Below are 21,169 nucleotides of genomic sequence, written 5' to 3'. Positions count from 1 at the left end.
GTAACACCCCCTCCCTCAGGAATGTACACTGCCCTGGCAGTGAGCTTTAAAGGGCTACCACCCTTGAAACTTGATCCCCAAGCCTGCTGCTACCAGCAGTTGCCCCCCCCCCCCCCTTGCAAGCCCCCACTTTTGGAGGAAGCAAAGGCAGGAAAACCAAACAAAGGGTAGGAAGAGTGGCTTCACTGAGCTTGCACCACCGCTAGGAGTTTGCAGGCGAAGTGGTCCCTTCATTTCTTTTCCATCCATAATGGATGGCAGGAAAATAGCCAATAAGATTTAGGGAAGTGACACTTCCCACAGGATGTGGTTACTGTAGTGGGTGTAGCCACCCACGGGTAAGTGTCCCATTGGACACTACCAGGTTCCCCCTAAAATGCTCACTACATTTAGTATTTAGTGGGCTCCCCTAGATCAAGAAATTGGATTTGAAAAGACAAAGAAGACCAACACTAAGGAAGATCCAAAGTAAGAAAACTGGACCTGCTACAGAAGAAAAGGTGCCAAACCCTGCCTGCTGCACCCAGGACCCAAAAATCACCGCTGCGGAGGCGCTGGACACTGGACCAACCCCCAAGAAACCCAGGGGACCTCCAATCTTCAAGAATCACCCCAGATCTCCCTTCTGAGCGGAGGCACCACTCAAAAAACAAGAATAAACGAACAAACTAGTGAGGGTCACTTCACCGATCGGCCGATATCTCTGCAGCCGGAAGTCGCAGCCGGACCTGGCGACACGCTGACGACCACCCGGACATGACCCACAAGTGTGCCAAGTGTAGTGGCACTGTGCCCTCCAGTGGATGAGTTATGCTAATACCCTGGGTACTGGTCAGCTGACGTCGGACAACCAGAAAACCAGCTCCCACAGAGCTGAAAAAAGGATCAGGAGGAAGTTCCAGTCGAGGGACATCCCAGACCTCCGACTAGAGTGCCCCCGTTGTCCTGTAAGCAGTCCTCAAAGAAACTCACCTCCAGCTCCTGGATCTCCAACTCGCACTGCATCTGCCTGCCCTGTGCCCTGCAACAAGGAACCAGCTGTGCTCCACAGTTCCCCAACCCCTGGCAACCTCGACAGCCCAAGGAGACACTAAGGCACCATCTTTAAATCTTCAAACCAGCTCCTTTTCAAAGTGGCCCCTCCACGTGGCCCAGCACCTATGCCAAGAGACTTTCCAATGCTGCTCCCGCCGGAACAGGGAGCCACCCGAGGCTCTTCAGCTGGCATAAGGTGCCCACTGACTGCTGCGACCAACCTGCAAAAGAAGAGACTGGTAACTCAACTGTGTGATTTTTAATGCATTTTTAAAGGTGACAGTGCATCGATTTCAATAGGGTGTAATTACACACAGAAAGACTAACTTTATCAAAGTTTCAAAAAGACATAACTCGTCAAGTACTTAACGTATTATAAAGATCTTGGTCTTAAAATTTATATAAAAGTCTGAAGTTTTGTTTTTTAATCTGGTCTTGAGTTATTCATTGAATGTATGTGGTGCATGATTGGATTTGCGAGTACATCAAATACATCTCTGGGATTAGCCTAACTGCTCAACCAGCTACCTTAAAAATTGGAGCATTAGGTGGTCTAATTTTTACCTCTGGAAACCAACGTGCGATTTCCTGGGCCCCCTGCATAGTGTGCCTACTTTTGCACACTACATAGAGGGCCAGCCTCTGATAGTGGTGGAATTTAGGAACTCAGGACAGTGTGATCTTCTAAGGAAGTGGTCATCTAGGAGGTGTAGTGACCCCAAGGGTAAGTAGTCCATTGGCTACTACCCTTCACTCTCCTTAACACCCCCTAAATTTAATATTTAGGGGACTCCTGATACCAGAACCTCAGATCTTCGCTGGACACAAAAGGAGGAGAGGACAAGAAGCCTGCTGAGCCCAAGAACTGAGGAGCATGACTGAGTTTGCACCAACCCTGCCGACCTGCCTGCTGCACCTGACCCTCGAGAAGCAACTGACCTGTCCTGCCGCTGCATCCTCCAAGAAGTGGGGAGAGCCGCAAGTGCTTTGCCAATCACCAGAAGGAACTCTCTTGGAGTAGAGGAGCTTCTCCCCGCATCCACAGACATCGAGAAAGCCCTGAGAGCACCAGACCTCCAGAAACCCGATGCCGGACATCACCACTGCACCAAAGCCGCCTATCCCGTGTTGAAGTGAGCCAGTGGTGTTAGCATGGTCCCCAGGCCCTCCAGACAAGAAACCCACTGTGTGCTCACCCACTGTGGACTTCATGACAGTGTCTGCAGACTCCCCTGCAATGGTGAGGGACCAGGAGACAAAAACCCGATACCATAGGAGACATCCGCACCTTTCTGCCCTGGAACCATAAGAGAACCAAGGGTGTCCTCACATCTCCCCACCTGGTGAGACCTGAGCCCACTTGTTGGCTTGGTCAGACTTGAGTCTCAGTCCATGCCTGCAGACTGTTTTTGTGGGTCCCCCTGCCACTGCGAGGTACTCCAGTGCTGGACCCGACACCGAAGACACCCCTACACCTGTGCTCTACAGCCCAAGGAGGAGTGGACTGATGGTGTCCCCACATGCCAGAGGACCTCATGGGTCGAGCTCCCCTGTGTGTTCCCCTGGACTGTCCTTCCATTCCATCCCTACAGCGACCTTGTAACTGGACTGATCCCTAGAGACCTGAATGGGACACCGGACGCACCAGAGCTCCCCGAGGTGACCTGTTGGTGTGCCCTTTAACATTGTCCCAAAACACACTTAAGTACAGGAGATTGGTCCCGTAAGTCGTCATACTCTACCTGGCTTGCCGTCTTTGTTTTCCTCCATAGGATTGCATTGCAGCTTCCTCGAAAGTGCACTGTCTTCATTTTTAAAAACTCAAAAAAAAAAACAAAAAAAAACATTGAAAACAATTTATAACTCAAAAAGTACTCACTTTACTCCGGTGATCTTGAGATGAAAGTTTATATAAAAGTGCGTGTTATGTCTATAAAATGGAGTCGGATTTCTTTGAGTGTGTAGCTCACTTATTGCATAAGTGTGGGCTTTACATGCATAGCACTGCCCTCTGATATGCCTAACTGCTGAACCACACTACCCAGAAAGAGAGCATTTAGGATGTCATTAGTGCCTCTGTGATACCTGTGGGGATTGTTCGGACACTTTGCACTCTTTGCACAGTGTACATTATTTTGGTCCACTACATAAATAGCCAGCTTCTTACAATATGTCGATGTAAGATTGTCAGGCGCCTGTAAGAGACGCTCTGAGCAGGGCTTCTCTCTGTACCACATATGGGAGGGGTAGTGTGTTGCTGCAATTTTACCCGCAGAGACGCTCGTCTGTGGTTCTGCCGTTTATAGTGTGTTGCAGTCATCTTTATTACTTTTGTTGTTAAGACTGGGAGCCTCTGTTATTGGTGGCTGGCATTAGCACATATGCTAATCAGCTCCACTGCAGCACGGTAATTAGAGCTGCTGCCTGATCGCCTGCCCTTGAGATGAGTTGTTCAGTTTGGAGTCTCGCCGAGGCGCAGGCAGTGCACTCGGGCACGAGGTGGTGCTGACCGCTGTGCTGGTCTGTGGCCGTGTCTGACTGCCCCTTCCCACACACAGCACAATGGATTGCTTGAGCTGTCCACGTATCCAGTAATTAACATCCACCATGCTTTGTTTGATTGCAGGTCCAGCCAGGCGAGGGAAACAAGGCCGCTCTGAATGACATGAGATCCTTATCAGGGGGCGAACGCTCCTTCTCAACTGTGTGTTTTGTCCTTTCCCTGTGGTCAATCGCCGAGTCTCCCTTCCGATGTCTGGATGAATTCGATGTATACATGGTAACAAGCCTTTCGAAGAATTATGTTTACTTTACTTTTCTTCGCATCTATCAATAATTCCTTCTCTACTCTTTGTTGACGTTTTGCCTTTCAAGTTGTTTGCACTGTTTTATCTGAGAACTGCCTGATTTAACACGCTCCCATTATCACATAGGTACACTTTTTATTTTCATACAGAGTTTAACATTAATTAAATGGGCCCCTGGTGTCGAGTACGGCCAATAAAACATGTATTCCCTTGTTAGGACCGTTTAAAGTCATATTTGACAGGGTGTTTGCACAGCCGAGACAGTTAATTAGCTGTTAATCGATAAAACCCATTCATAGCTAATCACCAAGGAGTTTTGTGGCCACATAGAGGAACGAAGTGGAATGCTGGGTCCTTTACAAGTTCAAGAAACACCGAGGTGACTTGCAATATCTTTTAATGTACAATAGAGGGTAGTGTATTCTTTATTTTTAGGGCCACTGCAACTATGGGGCAGGGGAGGACCAAATTATGCAGCAGAGTTAACTAAATTATGTATCGAGAAAAAGCAAATTATGTGGCACAATGCACCCCATTATGTGATAGCATCCGTTTATTATTTTGAATTTTTTTACTCATAAGTAACACTACAGACGTCACAATAATGATTTTACAGACTGGCTTTTATAGAGGGATTCCAAGCTTCAGTCTGTTATATAAGTTCTTATCAGCAATTCAGGGATTTTATTGATGTGGCTTTAAATTATAAAAACATTGTCTTTGTCCTTAATGCTGTTGGTCAGTGCTTAGTTGTGGCTCCTAAACAGATCTCTGCTAAACTGGAAACATTGTATGGGACAGGCCTCAGGCTGCGCTTCCCTTTGTGACTTGCAACCGCCACCCATCTCAGACAGTCATACCCCAGATTCATCTCAACCTCTTTTCTGTAATAAGCTGATCCTAACTCATTAAAGACAGAGACCATGTTGGGGTTTAAACTGACAGTAACCGGAAATGTATTACTTATATGAATCGCAGACTAAAGTGCATGCCAGGAACCAAGAGGACTGCAGTTTCTGCTGTTTGCCTTTTGAGGCCCACGTCAAGATAGCTGGCAGATCATCAGGTGAGTGTCATCCTTCTTGACAAGGTGTTGAGTGGCCACGCCTGGTTCACATGCCTCAACTTGCCAACACAAAAAGCCCTTGGTTGCGTTGCATAGCAGGAGCCCACATTGAGGGCGCGTTGCTCAGTGACGGTTCCAAAGAGCTGCAAAGCTGTGATGTCAAGTCCTGTGTCCTCGTCAAGGATACCGTCAATGAGGCACTTGTGATGAGAAGACCTGTGTTGCGGATGCATCAGGCAGCAATGGTTTTGAGGCGACTGAGGGCTACAATGTGAAGTCCTGCGTCAGTGGTGCATCGTGCAGCAGCTGTTCTGAAACAGAGCTGCAAGGAGGTGGGTCCTGCTGTGTTGGTTTTGCATACAGGACCACAGATGGGCTAACAAAGCACCTTCGGGTCCACTTCCAAGGGTCCAAGACCTGGGGTGGCATCACCTTAGGGGCAAGGTTCACAGCAGAGAGATTTAAGAGCTTTTAACTACCAGGACATGTAAAACTTAAAAGTTTACGGCCTACCCAGGAGTGATTTTAAATGTATTAAAAAGAAACGTTTTACACCTTGCAAAAGGTTCATTTTGCCAGATGGAAATGGCAGGTTTAAACTGCACACACAGGAGGCAGTGGCAGGCCTGAGACATGTTTAAAAGACTTCTTAATCAGGTGGTACAATAAACGCTGTAGGCCTACTTGTAGCATTTAATTTACGGGCCCTGGGTGCATGTAGTACTGCTCTACTAAGGACTTAAATTAAATGTGTCAATTGGGTGTAAGCTATTTCTACCATTTTTAAAGGAGAGCGTACAAACATTTTAGCACTGGTTAGCAGTTGTAAAGTGGGCATGGTCCTAAAAGCCAACAAAAACGGGTTCAGAAAACAGGAAAGTGAAGGCAGAAAGTTTGGGGTTGACCCTGCAGAAAGGGCGAAGTCCAACGCATCCTGGGGGCTCATTAGTGCTACCTGCAGTTCGTGTTAGATCTAGAGCATTTTCAGTTTGCTGTGCTCCCCTTTGATCTCTCCAGTGCCGTTTGGGTGTTCACAAAAATGATGGCGGTGAGAAGCACATCTTTGGAGAACTGGGATTCCAGTGTTCCCCTACCTCAGTGACTGGCTGTTGAAGGTGGGCTCACCCCAGGCAGCTGTAAACCACCTTCATACTATGTCAAACCTCCTGTCATCCTTGGAGTTCAGTGCCAAAGCTACACCTGACTCCTAAGACGCTCCTCCTCATGCAGGACATTCTGGACAAGGTTCAGTTTTATGCCTTTCCCGGGAAAGGAGTCCTGGACATTCACGCTATGATCTTGATATATCAGCCTCTTTCCAGTGGTTTCAGTGAGGTTGTCTCTGAGGCTGCTGGGACTGCTGACCTCCTGTATCCTGCTGGTCAAACATGCCAGGGGGGGATACACAGGCTCTGCAGCGAGATCTAAAGTCTCAGTGGGCCCAACGTCAAGGGGATCTCTCCAACCATGTCCAGATTTCAAAGGAGAGTGCAAAAGATCTGCAGAAGTGATTGTGGAACCGTGATTGGATCAATGGCAGATCCCTCTCCCTACTTCACCCAGAGCTGAAAGTGCTGACTAATGCATCGCTTTTGGGTTGGGTCTGCCACCCGGAAGAAATGGAGACCAGAGGCTTCAGGTCTCTGGTGGAGTCCAACTCCATATCAGATGTTTGGAGCAGAGGGCCACCTGCTTGCCATTGAAAGTCTTCCTTCCAGCCATCAAAGGAAGACTGGTGCAGGTGCTCACGAACCACGACCCACCATGTGGTATTGCACTCATTGACTCCTAGCAGATTAAAAATGGCAGTTGCATTCAGAGTTGGCGCAAGGTCTCTTTCAGGCATGGAGAGCACATTGGCTCAATTTAATTGCCACTGCCAAGAAAAACACATCAGCAGTTCTGCACATTGACGTTTCCAAGGCGTCACTCGCTAGAAAACGTGTTCCACCTAGGGTGGGACTCAGGACACCAGTACCTCTTCTGCCCCGAGTTCTGAAGAAGATCACGACCGCCAGGGCCCATGTCATCCTAGTGGCCCTGAACACCCTGGAGTATGGATGCAGGAAAGCCTTGGCATGAATATCTGTCTTCCGATGAGGCTGCCTTTCTGGGAGGATCTGCTGTTGCAGCATTAGGGCAGGGTTCTGCACTCAGACCTTCACTCTTTCCACCTTCATGCTTGGAGATTGAGTGGCGACAGGTTACAGTCTTCAACCTTCTTATGGAGGTGATTGATGGCTTCTGGTCACCCAGGCAGCCCTAAACGAAGACTATATATGCCTGTCACTGGGACATATTTGTGGCTTTGTCCTGCACATGCCAGATTGACACCCTCCAGGCAAAGGTATCTGATGTTTTGTTGTTTGTTTTGTCCTTCGCCTGGAGAAGCATTGTTCTTGGCACAGTAAAGGATACCTTTTGGTCATTTTACGGTTGCCGTACCAGCCTTCATTATTTAGCTGACCTGTTGCCTACAACATCTGTTTCATCCTCTCCTTTTGTCTTCCTACAATGGGACCTTAAGTTTGTCCTCACATATTTGATGTGCACTTCCTTTAAGCCACTTCACAGTTGCAGCTTCTTACCCTGAAGACAGTTGTTCCTCATCATATAAACAGGTGTTGCGTGTGTGTGTGAGAGAGTGCTTCAGTTTCTTTGTCAACCCACTGTAAACTATCTCGTTCCCAGAGAAACTGGTTCTGCGGACACAAGCATCCTTCTTGCCGAAAGTTGTGATGCTGTTCCACGTCAGTCAAAATATCATCTTGTTGGCATTCTCTGCTGCTCCTTACTTTGAGAAGGAGAGACTACATTGTTTGAACCCTAAACAAGTGCTTAACTTTTACATTGAACATACCAGAGAACACCTGGTTGGACAATCCGCTCTTAGCTCTTTGTTGCATTGGCTGGAGTGAAAAAGGCAGGGCTTTCCAGAAAGACTAACTCCTGCTGGATCATGTTCTGCATTAAGGTCTGCTATGGATTGGTCCAAAGCAGCCTCCAGAATGGCTGCATGCTTCTTCCACCAGGGCCAAACCTCTGAGTTCCTGCCCTTGAACCGTGCCAGGCAGGTACATGGGCAACACTCCATACGTTCACAAAGCACTAGAGCCTGGAAAGCCAGGTTCGCCAAAGAGGCATTTTGGCTGCTTGGTCCTACAGGGCTTTGTGGTTTGAGTCCTTTCACAGACCCACCTTCAAATATGTACTGTATTGGTATCTATTCAAAAGGTCAGGAATTTGTGGTTCTAGGTCTTTATCAGAAAAAAGTTATGTACTTTACGGAACACTCTTTCAGGTAGCTAACTGCACATTATTCCCCGACCTTCCCACCCTCCACGTTCTGTGGATTGGACTTTACCTATTAATAATATCTCAAGTCTAGGAATCTGCACGCTGCTCAAACTCACTTTGCTGTAGGGGCTCTGCATCTGGGTGCATGGACAGCCTCGAAAGCAACTGACATCAGCACAAAGGAGTGATCCGTACATAAGCTTCACACTTCATTTCCGGAGCGAAACGGCATCAGTGTGGAGCCACACAGTGCCACTTACATGTGCGCAGTGATAATGCTAAAAAAGTTTCCAGATTTGGCCTGGTTGACACCTGGGGAATATTCAAAAGGTGAGAACTCTGCGGTTAGATAGAGACCCTTCCAGAAAGAGTGTTACAGAAGGTAAGTAACTTGTTGTTAAGAAATAACAAAAAATCTGCACCAATCACTCCTTTTTTTTACACACAGGGAGGCCACACCAGAAAAATAACGAATAAATATTGTTACTTGTATATACTAAGTACTATGCTTAGAGCATATGTCAGGGTGATGAATCTGTTAGAAATGTGGTCAGTGGAATCTGCAAGAGTGTGCATCATTTTCTGATAGACCGTCTAGGGATGTGAAGCATCTAAGTGATGATCTACCATGATTGTATTGCCAAAAAGTCTAACATGTCTCTGAGACGGCCCCCAAAAGAGGAGTCTATCATAGTCTATAAAAGAATGAGGCACAAGACTGTAATTAAAGGTCAAAAGTGTTAGCGAAACCTTAGTCACGGGCTTGGAGGTGCGTGCCATTTCTGAAAAAATGAAGTCCTTGTATCGGAAAGAGTAAATAACTCTTTAAGCCAAGGGCTTTCAGGAGGTAGTCAGATACTTACCCAGATAACTAACACAATGCACCAATGAAAATGAAGTTTCATTGCTGTCTTATAATGTAGGCACTTATGGCCATATGTATGAAATTCTTATTTCGCATTTCCTAAATAGCGATTCCTTAGAATTAGAATCGCCATTTAGGAAATGAAAAATGGAGTGTACAAAAATTGTGATTTCTTAATAGCAATTCCTACAGATTAGGAATCACTGTTAGGGAAACGCTGTTTAAGAAATGATAAACCATTCTCACCTAATGGTTTGCATTTCCTAATTTGTGCTTTCCTAATAGGAAAATGCCCATTTTGCATTTAGGAAAAACGTTGTAAAGTGCTTAGGAAATCACAAATAGGAAATCCCCGTTTGTGATTTCCTATTTGAGGGTTGCAAAATGCGATTTCTTCAATATAGAAATCGCATTTTGCAATTCCCTAAATGCCTTTTGTACATATGGAAAGGCCATTTAGCATTCTAGGATAGAAATAATGATTCGGTCTGTTAAGAAATGCTAAATGCTTTCGTCCATCTGACCCTTTAGCCTGTGTAGATTGAACGTGGCAGACACTGTGACGTGAAGGGGACACTGTAACCTGTGACGGAGTGTGATTTCAAATAGAACCACATAATTTTATCTTTCAGTGAAATCTGATACACACGATTATGATTTCAGTTGAATTGAATAGTAAGCTTTATTTCGGCACAAGGCCATAAAAGTACACAAAAAAAGATAAAACAGTAAAAAATCAAGAGATAAAACATTTAAAAAACGGTTGAAAAAATAAACACAAAAATAATACCCACATCCTCAATAAGAGGAATACAATAAAGGCTCCAAGTCGGTCGATGAAAGGGGTCCTGGCCGGAAAAGACATCACAATCATAAAATTCAGTCACAACATATCAAGTTATCTCTTTGATACTTCATAAAAAGGCGCCACGGACAAACAGTAAAACAATTAAAACATTCCATCATCCCAGTGTGAGATCAAGGAGCTTAATAGGGGTCATGAGGCACATCCATTATTCGTTTGTAAGTGGGAACTTGATTTCAAATGATAATATGCTGTTCTGTTGATTCATTAATTTCGTGCAGTGTATCATTTTTTAAGTTTCATCTTTTTTCTTTGTGACTTTATACATCGTCAGTGTTGATGCCTTGTTTTTACACCACATGTGGTCAAGAACGAACCACTCTATTCCAGTTGATTTGTGTTTTTCCTTCAAAAACTGTCCATCCTAAGGAGCATTATAGGCTTGTGAACTGTTGAGGGATTGGTGTTGCAATATCAGACATCTTATTGCCACCGTTGTTTTTCCAATTCACAACAGACTGCATGAAAATCAGATATGATGTATGAAATTGCTGGATCTGCAGTTCGTTTTTTCCATTAACCATTCAGAAACATGGTACTTGCCACACATTATGGCCAGGGATACAGGGCATGACCAAAATCTCGACTGATATAATCCTCCTCTACACCCAACATACAAAACAACTGTGCGAACTGATCCGTTGAAGAGTGGGCCTGATTTATTTGTTGGCGTAAAGAGTACTCAGTCACAATGGGGGCAGGGTATCCTTTACGCCAATCTGAAAGTTTGTGTGTCTCATTTAGAGGCTTGGGAACCTTCAGTGTATAGACGGCGGAGAGTACACTGTCTTTGCTGCCAACACACATGCCTGACGGAGTAACTGCCTTCAGTAGTTTCGTCATGTGTCTGCTCTTCGTATTTGGATTTAGCAGATGCATGGACAGTTTTCACTGAGCATCACCACAATGAAAAATGTGGTGGTAAGTGCTTTGAGATTTTCTTTTTGAAAATAAAAAAAAGTTGTAAGTTTGATGTACAGCTCTGTCATGTTGATGGAGCTGTCTGTCAAGCTTACAATGCACAGCTGAAAGACATGCGCAGTGGGGACATTCACTGTAGGTTGCCAGATGGAATTGGGTGTATGATTAAGTTTGAACGTGATGGGGGGGCGGAGCCAAGATGGCGCCGAAGACAGACGCTCCGTGAAGAGCTCCGCAGAGGCCTCCACCTAAAATCCTGAAAATTGCATCCTAACCCTTCCGGACCACAGCAGGGCAGAGAAAGGGAACCCCCGCCCCCCTCCGGAGCCGGCGACCGCGGCGAGATGAAAAGCCGTGGGTAGATCAAGGCGGTCATGGGCGGCTGCGCCTCTGCAGGGGATTGGGTAGAGGCGGAGTGCCTCGGAGGTGAGGAGAGTGCGGGACGCGGGACCTCCGGTCGGTAGGTCGGCTGCTGGGGCGTCCCGTGGAGCATCAGTACCGGAGCTGCGAGGGAGGCGGCTGGTCCCTGCTGAATCCACCGTAGAGCTGAGATGGTGTGGCGCGGGCTCCCCCACCCCCCATCAATTTTTTGGGCTGAATTTGGTGCAGAAACCTGGGCCGAAGGGAGTCAGGGGGCCTGCTGCCTGCAAGAACAAGAGAAAGGGCTGGGAGGACGAGACCCCTGTCTATTCAATTACCAGGAGATAGCCGGTGCTGGTAAACGGGCCCAGAGCAATAAGTAGACCTAAAGCTGCCCCGGGGACCACAAGCAGGACGTGAGGGGTTGTCGAACGAGAGATGCATTCCCCCTTGGTGAGGAAGGAGTGGAAAGCCCGGCTACAAGACGGTAAAACTGGACACCTGGGGCGGACACTTACTCTGGGGTGGTCAGGGGGGCCTGGAAGCTCTCCACCCAGGTCTCTCTCGGCGGCTGGGCACCTTGCCTACCAAGTGGTGAGTGGATGGTACTGAAGAGCTTGTCGAGGTCTTCCAATGGCGAGAGACAAGGAGCCTAAACTGTCTTGACAAGGCAAAATAGATCGGTATAGCAAGGTGGTGACTCCCCCGCCACCGGTGACGGATCCCCTGGTGGCCCCCGATAATGCTGCACTCCTGTCGGTGATGCAGGCATCCAGAAAGGCCCTGGATGGGCGAATGGGTGAAGTACGCTCAAATGACTCCCTGCTGCGACAAGACCTCCGGAATGTGGCAGAACAAGTTACGACTGCGGAGATGCAAATCTCAGATCTGGAAGACACTGTCAGGGACCTGCGAAAAGAAATGTCAGAAGCCAGAGTCCTTAACAAAGATATTGTCGAGCAACTGGAGGACACTAAAAACCAAGCTCGGCAAAATAATCTACGATTTGTTGGTTCTGCTGAGGGACTTGAAGGGACTGATATGAACCGATTTTTGGATACATGGCTACGGAGAGTCCCCCCGCCTTAAAAATTCTCTACATGCTTTGTGATTGAACGTGCCCACAGATCACTTGGAGGGAGGCCTCCTCCTTGGGCACCCCCTAGGCCGGTGATTGCCTGTTTTCTAAACTATCAAGACCAGGACATGATCCTAATGGAAGTACGTAGAATGGGCGAGGTCCGGTATGAAAATTCTAAGATCCTGGTCTTCCCAGATTATACTAGAGAATTCCAGAAACAATACCGTACTTTTGACTCAGTTTAAGCCAAGCTTCGTGGTCTCCAGCTCCTTTACTTGCTCCTCTTTCCTGCCAAGTTAAAGGTGCTGTTTCAGGGAAAAGCTTTCTTTTTTCAATCTCCGGAAGAGGCCTGGGGGTGGCTGGAGGAACGCCCCCTGCTCTCAAGGAAAGGGAGTGGAAGGACTGCCGATGTTCCCCAGGAGAATGAAGGTGCGAGGCCCAAAGAGTGGTCTCTCCCAGGATGATTTCCTGAGTAGAGGCCCCTATGTTATGTTGGTGCATGCGGGATATACATCAGGATCCAGGGGAGTGTCGATCTTGATTCTTAAGTCTCCCCCCTTCCGGGTCACCCACCAATGGTCAGACCCTGAGGGCAGATATGTAGGAGTGAAGGGGTTCTGGGGACGGAAGGAGGTTTTGCTGCTTAGTGCGTATGCCCCACCGAGACTCCAGGCCCCCCTCTTGGAGAAGTTAGCAAAGACCCGTTAGAGACTACTTCCCCACTCCATGTTTTGGGAGGAGATTTCAATTATGTGATGGAGGCGGATATGGACAGATCAGGAACAGGGAGATCATCGGGTCCCACCACCCCACTGTGCGAGTTTGCTACAGCACTGGGCTTTTTGGATCTGTGGAGAAGGGCCCATCCCACGGACAGGAAATATTCCTACTTTTCCAGTGGAACCTCTGCCATATTCTTGCCCCTCACCTCTCAAATATGTTCTTGGAGGCCTGAGTACAAGGAGTACTCCCCCCTGACCTAAGAAGGGCTGAGATAGCAGTGATACATAAGGAGGGGAGGCCCAAGTGGATGTGTGCATCATATTGACCGATATCCCTTCTGAATGTGGAAGTGAAAGTTCTGGCCACAGTATTGGCAACTCCCCTACTAGGTGTTATTTCTCTGCTAGTTCACAAGGACCAGACCGGATTCATGCCTGGACATTCCACGAGGCATAATATGCAGCGAGCACATGTTTGACTGACTAGCTTAATGGGCCACCTGTATTTTTAGCCTTGGATGCGGAGAAAGCATTTGATGCGGTGCATTGGCCTTTTCTGGAAGCTACCCTAAAACGATTTGGATTTGGTCAGAGATATGGGAAGTGGGTGGGACTGCTCTAATGTAACACAGTGGCGGCAATGAGAGTAAATGGGGTCCTTTCTTCTGACTTCCTCATTGCAAGGGGCATGAGGCAGGGATGCCCACTGTCTCCCCTATTGTTTGCCCTCACCTTGGAATCCCTAGCGTGTAACATCCGTACTTATCCGGGACTGCAGGGTTTCAGACTGAAAGAGGAGGAAGATGTGGAGGAGCATATTTCTCTATATGCGGATGATATCTTTCTATATGTAGCACGCTCAGCGATATCCCTACCGATGCTTTTCCATCTGCTTGAGGAATACGGGAAGCACTCAGGATATCATATTAATTGGGACAAGACAATCCTGTATGCTCTGCGGGGACATGTACCACTCCCCCCCTCTCCCGGTACGCCTGTAAAGCACCACTGAAGGTTTTATATACCTTGGTAATTACATGACAAGTAAGGCCGACAGCTGCCAAACTCATAACCTGGGGATGGTAATGAGAGAGTGCAGGGCTGATTTGGAAAGATAGAGAACCCTGCCTCTCACACTCATGGGGCGGGTTGTCATGATTAAAATGATCCCTTTACCAAAGTTCCTTTATGTTTTGCAGAACACATACTATCGGATCCCCACAAGCTTGTTCAGGGTCATAGACCGAGATATGCCGCTCTTTTTGTGGAAAGGTAAACACCCAAGAATAGCTCTTAAGATGCTACAATGCAATCACTATGCAGGGGGACTGTCTCTTCCAGATCTAGAGGCATATTACTGGGCGGCGCACTTGGTGAATGTCAACGACTGGTTATTTACATCGGGAGATCATCCTACCACCCACCTTGAGAGACTACAATGGGAAGGTAAATCATGTAAACACTACTTATATGGGGGAAGGGGGACCGGGCATCTTTTGCCAGCCACCCAGGTGGCCTTAAAGGCTTGGAGTAGAGCTGCTAAGATGACGGAGAGGCACCGCCGTCCAACCAGGGAAACCCCTCTGTGGGAGGGATGCTGGCTGCTGGAAATTAGGAAATTGAAAGGCTTCAAGTGTTGGGATCCTATTGGTATCTCAAAAATGGGAGATGTGATGGAGGGGGGAGAAATTATGTCCTTTGCATCTCTCTGGACTGAGTATGCGCTGAACAAGTCAAAGTTCTATCATTACACACGCTTGCAACATGCATGGAGAGCTGAGGGTCTCCCGGGAGACGGAATACCTGATTATGCCCCTCTAGAAGGTAGATTATTAACGGACGGCTTAGACACTAAAACAACATCCCTAACATATAAGACTATTAATAACAATATGCCGAATACACTTATAAACCTGCATAGTGGGTGGGAAGCAGAGCTAGGGGCTCTAGAAGATATAGACTGGGAAGCTGCGCTGATGTTCCCTAGAGAGGTGGCTATCTGGTCAAGATTCTGGTTGATCCAATTTAAAATTCTACATAGGGTATACTATAATAGACAACGACTACACGTGATGGGAAGAGCACAGAATCCGAACTGTATTAGATGCCGAGGCAACATCGGATCCTTCTTCCATATACTATGGGAATGTCCCAGGATTAAGGAGTACTGGAACGAGGTGATAGGAGAGATGGAGGGAGTGCTGTCGGTGCAGATTCCCCGGGATCCCAAATTTACACTATTGGGAATACCCAATTATATTGACCTGCCCCGACAAAAGCTCATGCTCTGTATACTGGGACTGATGGTAGCAAAAAGGGACATTGCCTGCCTATGGGGCTCTGAGACATACCCCTCAGTAGGTATGTGGAGGAGAGGGATGGATGGGTTCATGATGGGGGAAAATGTGACCTACAAAAATAGAGGATGCCTTTGGAAGTTTAAAAAGATATGGGGAGATTGGATGACGTACTATTCCCTGGAGGTATAGCTGCTTGTCGAGTGTGGACTCCTGCAACAATGAGGGCCATATTGTATCATATTGAAAAATGAGAGGCCTCCAGGCTGGACGGGGAAGCGAAGAAACATGAAAGCAGGGATTGCTCAATGGGTTCTGTGTCTGGGGATGGTTGGAGACGGAGGGAGGGGGGTGTTTGATACATGTTCTTAGTTTAGGTGCTTTGCAAAGATACTGCTATGTAATGTCTATTTGGGTATGCCATGCACCGGTTGAAAATCGAATTAAAAAAATGTATTAAAAAATAAAAATAAAGTTGGAACGTGATGAAAAAAGAACAGACATTCGTTGAAGCAAAGTTTAAAGTTACGTTATAGCTTGGCATTAAAATGAGATAGAAAATAATGATTAAAAAACAAAAACCTGAAAGTTCACAGGTTATCGTTTATTTAACTAACTATAACTTTTACCCTGCTAAGCACTGCTTGTTAGCTCAAATATTACATCACTCATTATGTTAACATTTTTAAAAAGGGCGATAATGTGGGTTGAATGTTTGCGCAGGGATGGGTCTAGTGTGTGGCCGAAGGGCAGTGCATGATGTGGGCACAAGTGATAGCTTTAGTTCAGTAAACTATAACTTGTGAATTTCAGTGGTTGTGTTTTTTTTTTTTTTTTTTACTTTATCATATTTCAGCACCTATGAAGTCATGTTTACCTGTATATTATTATATATATATTATCTCACATATGTTTCTTAATAAAGTATGCTAAAAGCCACATTCCAAAAACAGAATAACAACAAAATGTTTACAAACAAAATACCAGTGTAACTTTATTAAGCATGCATCTGTTAACGGTTGTATTGAATGTAATAACATGAGTGCTTCATTAACCCGCATTTTATGACCTAACTAATTATTACACCCACTACTCTTCACCCTTTTTATCCAGATCCCACACAGTGGTTTATTTTGATAAGTGATCTGCAGAGTGTGCAAAAAGTAATGGGGCTCACTAAATTGCACAAGTGACTTTTCTCTTTTAACTTTGTCAGTTTACTTACCAAAAGTTAATTATAAGATATTTTCAAATAATTTTAACTTTTGAATTAACTCTAAATGAAGACTGTCCGAGGTATGGCTGAAGAATTACATCTGTTTTTGAATTGTTAGCTTCACAGAAGTCCAACAAAAATGCTTTTGAGCTGCTAAGTATGTTACAATTATTCTCTGGGCAGTAGTAATAAGATTGTCCGTTATTCTTAGACACTATAAATGAGTCTCTAATGGTTGCCGGAACAGTGGTTCTCGGTGCAACTGCATTAGATGGAAACAGAGGGGTATCTAATAGGGAGGCATCTTTCTTTTATCAGGGAATTTTCTGTGCTGCTCTGTAGTCTGAACAGGTGTACATCGTATTCTAATGTATTATTTTATTCGACTACTAAAAGTCATAAAAGTACATAAAACACACATAAATAAACAAATATAAAAATATCATTTAAGTTAAACACAGATAAAAATTACATTATAAAATATCTTAAAAAGAATATAAAATGCGGGCCAGCGTCCGTGGCACAGAATCTTCATTTCAACTAGGCAAAGACTTCCTGATCCTATGAGCCCTTACCAGGAAGCTTGTAACACTGTGGCAAATAGGAGGACTCAATATCATTTGAAGAAACAATAAAGCCAATTTAACCTGCACAAATGAGCATCCCATGAGCAGTGGCAAGATGTACTTACGCCACGGTGCACTATAGTACTCACAAAAGAAAACAAAGTGCACCTTATCTTGTGGAGAAAAATCATGGCACAGGCATGGGCCTCTCTCTTCCACCTTATGCTTACCTGGAGGAACTGCAAGACACCAGTGCAGTAAATTAAATATGAAACTTGTCAGCAATAAACTATGCTGTGACAATGTAACAGTAAACAACTAGTGCTCCATCAGGGGGCTGGTTTTAGTCATCATGTAAGAGCAGACAGTAGATTTAACAAGTTCTCGCGCCTCCCTTTCCAACTTCATCACACAAGTGAAATGTTGTTTAGCCCAGATCAAATATTTTTTTTAATGACCTGTGGATTCAGAAACAGTTCATGGTGACCTAGTTTCCCAGTAACATCTTTGATATATTTGAACCCGGGAATACATAACGCCTTGTCCTAAGTCGAACAATTTTAAGTGATAGCCGTGTTAATATCTAACACCAGATTGGACCAGACCCTAATCCATCTTAGCAGGGGAGCGAGAGCTAACTGATCACCAATATATCTAACCCCAGCTCCTCATGTATATATAACAGACTGATGAACCAACAACAATTTCCTTAGGAATTTATTCTCCGCTGTCTGGATTTCCACTATGTTTGGAAAACCCCAAATGTCACTACCATAAGTCGCACTGGGGACACATCTGCCTTGATAGACCTTGCTAATGGTCTGAATAGGTTTTACACCCAGCTTCTTGGCAAAGTCTAACGTTGTTGCAGCTGCTCATTTGAGTTCCCCATGACCCTCTCTCATCAAAGAGAACTCCCAGAAATTAATAGGTCTGGGCTCTAATCAATTCCTTACTCCACCAAAACACTTTTTCTGTGATTTTCTAGAGCCAACAATCATCGTTTGAGACTAAGGTAATTGGTGCTCAAGTCCAACGTGCTCCTAAAGCATATAAAAGAGACAACCAACTGTTGCAAGCCCTTAGTGGTCCTAGCAATCAGCACTGCGTCATCAATGCATAAAAGGGTGGGCACCATTTGTGAAATCGCCTTAGGTATATCTACAAAGGCAACACTTAGGTCCTAACACAAATTATTAATAATATATAAGATAAATAAAAATAGGGGCCAAAATACACCCCTGCCTCACCCCTTCTTAAGACTTAGTCAGTTAAAAACCCTGCCTGATCATAGCTTATATTAGCAAGATTCTGGTGCAAATCAGAAAGAAAACACACCACGCTTCTGTCCACCCCAAGTCAGCCGTTATCCCCCACAATTTCCCTCTGTTCACACGATCAAATGCAGAGGTAAGATCCATGAATGCTATGTGTAAGACACCCTTCTTAGCCACTGTGTGTATCCCAGTTATCAATTGCAAATTCAAACATTGATCCAAAGTTCCTTTCCTGGGGTCTAAAGCCGCAATGGAGACCTGAAATGACACTGTTTTGATCTGACCACTCCATAAGCCTGGAAAGAATAACTTTACCTATAAACTTAACGGTTGATTCAGTAAGGGAGATAGAGCAATAACACTTTTGATCCCCTCTAGACCCCTTTTTAAAAACCAGGACAAATATAGCTTTGGACCAAGATTGCGGGATGCGATGGCTACACATCGCATTGCTAACTTGTGTTAAAATGTATGCCGACATATGCAGCTCTATTTTAAATAGATCAGTTGGCACCCCATCGGGACGGGGGGCCTACCCATTGGTCATTGACAATTGCTTCAAGTACGTCCTCTTCACAAAGCCCAAGTCTATAAGTTAATGACCTACCATCATGAATCGAGGATTGGGTGTCCTTCCCAAAAACGTCATACATACTCTGAAAGTGTGAGACCCAGACATTGGGGGCGATTACGCAGTCCATATCATCCTTTCTGTAATTCTTAAAAAAAAATGTCTGTTAAGCACCTCCCAGAACATTGTGCTATCATTCAGTACAGCAACCTGCAGAAGATCAGCCCATGTTCTCTTCTTTATCTCTAATTTCCTTTCGGCCACTGTTTGTTTATATATTCTCCTCCTCCTTGCAACCTCAGTACCATCGCCTGGTACCTTACTCAATGCCTCCCTTAGGTCCCTATAACCTCAAGAGCACTTCCAATCAACCCACCATTATCCCTCCTTAACTCTATTACCCATCGGCCTACTAAGATTGATTGCCACCTGCCTACAGACCTGTTGAAACGTGCTTACAACCTCCTCATCAGGCTGACCCGGGCTTAGGCAAATATTTAAATCAGAGACAAGTGAGCTATAAAGATTGCTAACAAAATGATCAGGGATTATTCTGTCCCACTTAATCCGGCAGCCTTGATGCTTTGGTCGCAACATTTTCCTTTGCATCCCCCTCCTAAACTATACATAACCTCAATATCTCACTCTAACTGAACAACCAGAGGGTTATGATAACTATACACACACACCTCCAAACTGCAAAGTTTTTTTTGCCTTAATGTGAACTGAGCCAGAGATTAGGATATAATCAATGGTTGAGTTACATCCCCTGGCTGTAAATGAGGAGATGTGAGCGTCCACCCCCTCAATAATGAGACAAAACATGTTACAATCAACAAAGATAGACTTCCCAATTTCCCCATGTGTAGTATGCTCGAAATGAACAACCCCAGAATACTCCAGGCAATAAACATCGGTGATTACACAACCTAACTGGCATTTGTGCACATTAAGTCACGAGGATGACCACTGAGTAGGGACCATGATGACCTTCAGCATATGTTTCGAGAATTGTTTTTTAAACTCCTGAGGTGCTCTTTTACAGCTGTATGTTCAAAAGAATTATAGAAATGTACTACTACTTGACTTGATGCTGTTATAAAGTCTAGCTTAACGGCTAACAGATACTCAGAACCAGTATCAATTACACTGGAAGAACATGTAATGTTTACAGAAACAAGAGTAATTACTCCCCACGTGCTCTACCATGAGAGGAAGGAATCATGGGGGGGGGGAATAAATAGACAGGCCCATTTCGAAAGAAAGAACTAGATACATCTCAGGTTTCCTGCAGTGCCAAAATCTGGTGTGCACAAATAAAGTTTAACCATCTCTCATCATCTCTTTTACTATTGAGACCGGCTATGTTCCAACCCACTATTTGGATCACAGAACATTTGTTGGGCTTCCTCACCATCTTAAGACAATCAGACCTAACCGTACTACAGGCTGGAATCTGTATTCCCCTGTCCCTACAAGATGGCAGTCAGTAATTGCTTTCCAGGTTTCCCAAGGGTTAATATCTATTTTCCAGTACCAAAGGCACAACTGAGTCCATATTTTGAGGAGCTGCTATAGCTCTTCCATTAGGGTGTGGAATTCATTTTCATTGCCTATTTCTCCCTCATGCAAGGGCCCTGGGTGTGGTCATGATCATGGAAGCATGCTGGAGTCTGCCACCAGAGTTAAGAGAAGGCCTGAGTTTAGTTATATCCCCGTGGATACCCTAACCCCACAACAGTGGTTCAGTTTCTAACCTCCTGGTGCAAGGACTTAGTGCACCAATAAGAATTAAAAATCCTGTAGGACTGCAACCCATATACAACCACTGAGAAATATTGTGTAGGAAGTGTTGTTTCTTGGCAATGATCAGTCCCACAAGCTGAGTTCAGGGACTCCAAACCCTCTTAAATTACTGAATAATACACTCAGAAAGGTGCTATGCTAACTGTAGCTAGGGTGATATAGCGAGCCTGTTTCTCACGTTTCAGAGAGAGATCGCACAGCATACTGCGTTTTCATTATGAAATAGCAAGTTGGATCTTATCTATCGCAACCTTACCAGACCTGGAACATAAACGGCTTCCAGCTCACAGCCACGTCTATCCTTTGTCACCTTCGTCTATGGCTGATGCTCCAAAATGGCATTTCATCTGCCTTGATAGTCCTGGTGTGAAGTACCTCTCTAATCTGTAGTCAGATAACCGGGTTTTTATGGGTCCT

At 45.4% G+C, this 21,169-nt stretch overlaps 1 protein-coding gene across 2 annotated transcripts in view; it reads left to right on the top strand.

Annotated features, from left to right (window-relative positions):
* Positions 1-21,169, top strand: part of SMC6 (structural maintenance of chromosomes 6) — a 610,138-nt gene that overhangs the window by 548,627 nt on the left and 40,342 nt on the right. For both annotated transcript variants that reach the window (XM_069235972.1, XM_069235971.1), the window contains exon 25: positions 3,662-3,814. In XM_069235972.1, the coding sequence (XP_069092073.1) occupies positions 3,662-3,814 (153 nt within the window). The remainder of the gene's footprint in view (positions 1-3,661; positions 3,815-21,169) is intronic.

The sequence above is a fragment of the Pleurodeles waltl genome, chromosome 5 (assembly GCF_031143425.1).
Source record: "Pleurodeles waltl isolate 20211129_DDA chromosome 5, aPleWal1.hap1.20221129, whole genome shotgun sequence".
In the NCBI taxonomy this organism is placed as follows: domain Eukaryota; kingdom Metazoa; phylum Chordata; class Amphibia; order Caudata; family Salamandridae; genus Pleurodeles; species Pleurodeles waltl.
Note: the sequence above shows the minus strand (reverse complement) of the source record. Positions and strands in the feature narration are given on the sequence as shown.